Below are 2,875 nucleotides of genomic sequence, written 5' to 3' on the forward strand. Positions count from 1 at the left end.
CTTAGCAGGAAATTTCTCTGTTGTTAAGAAAACATATATTGAAAGACTGCAGTAAAAATTAGTTATGAAAATACATACTCAGTAAATATACTAAAATAAAAAATTCTCTTTCAGTGTCTCTGAGATACTAAAATAAAAAATTTGCACTCATGCTTCAGTCTTTCTTTGTAAAAAGAATTCTGAATCTGTTTTCTTAATTTGTTTTTTCTGTTTTTAGACCAAAAAAAAAAATTCTTAAATAAAATTTATTTCTTTTTTTCCCTACCAAGTAATAAAATAAACCAGATTAACTGAAAAGGGAATCTATTAGTGGCTTTTAGAATTATTTTGTTTTCAAATGTAAATGGTAACCATTCTAGAGTTGGATGGATGCTTGTTTTAACCATATTTGGGCCATTATTATAGAATGGGTTTTTTTTTTAACCCTCTCTCCCTTTTTTTGTTGTTGTTGGGGTGGGAGCCTTTTTAAAAACAGTATTTTGGAAAGTATCATGACATTAGTAAATATATGTACATGTATTTTTGTTTGTTTTTCTAGAGTGGCTTATCTACAGTCAAAAAACTTCAGTAAGGCAGATATTACACAGATGGTCAAAAACGCACCATTTTTGCTGAATTTTTCAGTGGAAAGACTGGATAACAGATTGGGATTTTTTCAGAAAGAACTTGAACTTAGTGTGAAGAAGGTAAACAAAGGGGGGAGCATTTATATATTTCCATGTCAGCTACATTTAGTAACTGTCAAAACTCATGTTTGTAACAGATGACTTCTATAAATGCCTGGTATTTTCTGTACAAGAATGAATTTGCCTGCGAGGTTAAACATATAGCTGTATTATTCTATAATATTCCATCAAATTGGTTCCTTAAGTTCTTTTTTTAGTATGTTTTTTTCCTCAAACAGAATAAGTTTATGTGTTTCTGGGGTTGCTAGCACTTCTCTGACTGGGTCACTTAAAAATTTTTAGTTTTGTAGTTCTAGTAATACTTTGGTTTTTTCGAAACTAATTGGCTATGCATATATAGTAACGATAGATTGTTTTATAACTACAGACTAGGGATCTGGTAGTTCGTCTCCCAAGGCTACTAACTGGAAGTCTGGAGCCCGTGAAGGAAAATATGAAGGTAGGATGACTTTAAGCTTTTGAGAAATCAGCTTCTTTCTTCAAGTGTTTAAGTCCTCTGAAGAGGATAGATTTTGCTATTGTCATCTTAAAGAAAACTATATTATAAATAAAGTTATTTCTAAAAAGATGAAAGTAGGAAATGGTATAATATCTAGGAAGCAAACTGTTTTAGCTAATAATATTTTCACATATTGACCAGGTGTTATATGAGTCAAGCACCTTGCAAACATTGATGCCTGAAATCCTAGAGTAGATTAGGTATCTGGGTGCTACCTGGAAAACTACTTCCGTTGACCAGTATGAGAGTCTGTGTCTGTGTCCCCCAGGTGGGAAATGAGTTTCGGAGGCTGGATCCAGACTTCTGTGAAGAGAGCAGTGGCCAGCACATTGCTGTCCTTACAGCATCTGTGCCAGCTGCCAGCGCTAGTCTGTCACAGAAATTACCAGACATTCTTTACGGTTTTTCTCCAGAGAAGAGCATAGAGCCAAAGGCAGCACACTAGTTAGTATACAAAGCTGTAGTAGTAACTGAAATTGTCTAAGGCCTATTTTCTGAGGTTCTTAAGTGTTTCATATTCAGTTATAGAAATATTTGTTGAGCACCTGCCCACACACTATGCTAGGAAAAGAGCTGTGCTCTCGTGGAGCTTACAGCCTAGTGGGGGATAGTATGCAGAGTGATAAAAGCAGGGCATTGGTGGGGGAGTATAGGCTGCTATGACTGCACATAGAGGGCCGAACTCACATTAGGTGTTTAGTTTCATCCCTTCTGGAATTTTGACCTCTAGTTTTTTAGATAACATACTTAAATATACCTGGGAGCAGAGGCTCAANTCTAGAATTTCTGTAATAGCACTGATTTGATATACTTGTTTTCTTTTCGATGAAGAAAATGTTAAATGTATAAAAACATTATTTGATTCTTTGTAAGAATTTTCAAATGAATAATTGCATTAGAATTTTTTTTTGTTTGGGCTTATATGTTAATATTTTATTGGAAAAATTATCATAATGTAGACAACAATTTTGATGTTTTAATCAGATACCGATCCTTGTTGCCACACACACACACAAAAAGTAATCCTGCCTTCCACCTACTTACTTCTATCCCTCATTGTCCTTCCAAGGTCTGTCTATGGTGACAGCTACTATGGTATTATCAAGTTTTTTGTTCAACCTGCTAAGAATGTTCTACCATATGAGTACATAAGCATGTGTGTATGTGTATATCTATGTACACACACGTGAACATACATACACAACTGGTAGCATTTATCCATAGTATTCTGCATCCTGCTTTCTTACCTTAACTATTTATTGGCACTTCCTTTTTCTTTTCCCTCCTGTGGATCTGTGTAGTCCCTTATTGGTAATCATAGTGGTTGTTTGCAGTCTTTATTATTACAGCAAAGCTACAGTGACTCTCCTTGTACATACATCATTTCATACATGTTGGTGTATATCTGTAGGACAGATTTCTAGAAATTACTAGGTCAAAGGATATGTCCATTTGTAATTTTAATAGATATTGACAAATTATCCCTCATATAGGTTGTTTTCCAGTTTTCACTCCTGCCACCAGTGTACAGAAGTACTAATTTCCCTATTATTCTCACTAATACAGTATTATCAAACTTTATGATTTCAGTTCATTTTATAGAAAAAATAATGTCTTGTTTTGGAAATGATGTTTGGAGCATCAAACATGTAGAGCATTTTTCTTCTTTTTTTGTAAGCATTCTTTTTTT

The 2,875-nt window shown here is 34.0% G+C and overlaps 1 protein-coding gene across 1 annotated transcript in view; it reads left to right on the top strand.

Annotated features, from left to right (window-relative positions):
• MTERF3 (mitochondrial transcription termination factor 3) overlaps positions 1–1,149 on the top strand; it is a 26,582-nt gene extending 25,433 nt beyond the window's left edge. The window contains exons 5-6 of the mRNA XM_019630117.1: positions 539–686; positions 1,054–1,149. Of these exons, the coding sequence (XP_019485662.1) occupies positions 539–686; positions 1,054–1,134 (229 nt within the window). The 3' untranslated portion in view covers positions 1,135–1,149. The remainder of the gene's footprint in view (positions 1–538; positions 687–1,053) is intronic.
• Positions 1,150–2,875: the final 1,726 nt, after the last annotated feature.

Source organism: Hipposideros armiger, unplaced genomic scaffold, assembly GCF_001890085.2.
Source record: "Hipposideros armiger isolate ML-2016 unplaced genomic scaffold, ASM189008v1 scaffold_896, whole genome shotgun sequence".
Lineage (NCBI taxonomy): Eukaryota > Metazoa > Chordata > Mammalia > Chiroptera > Hipposideridae > Hipposideros > Hipposideros armiger.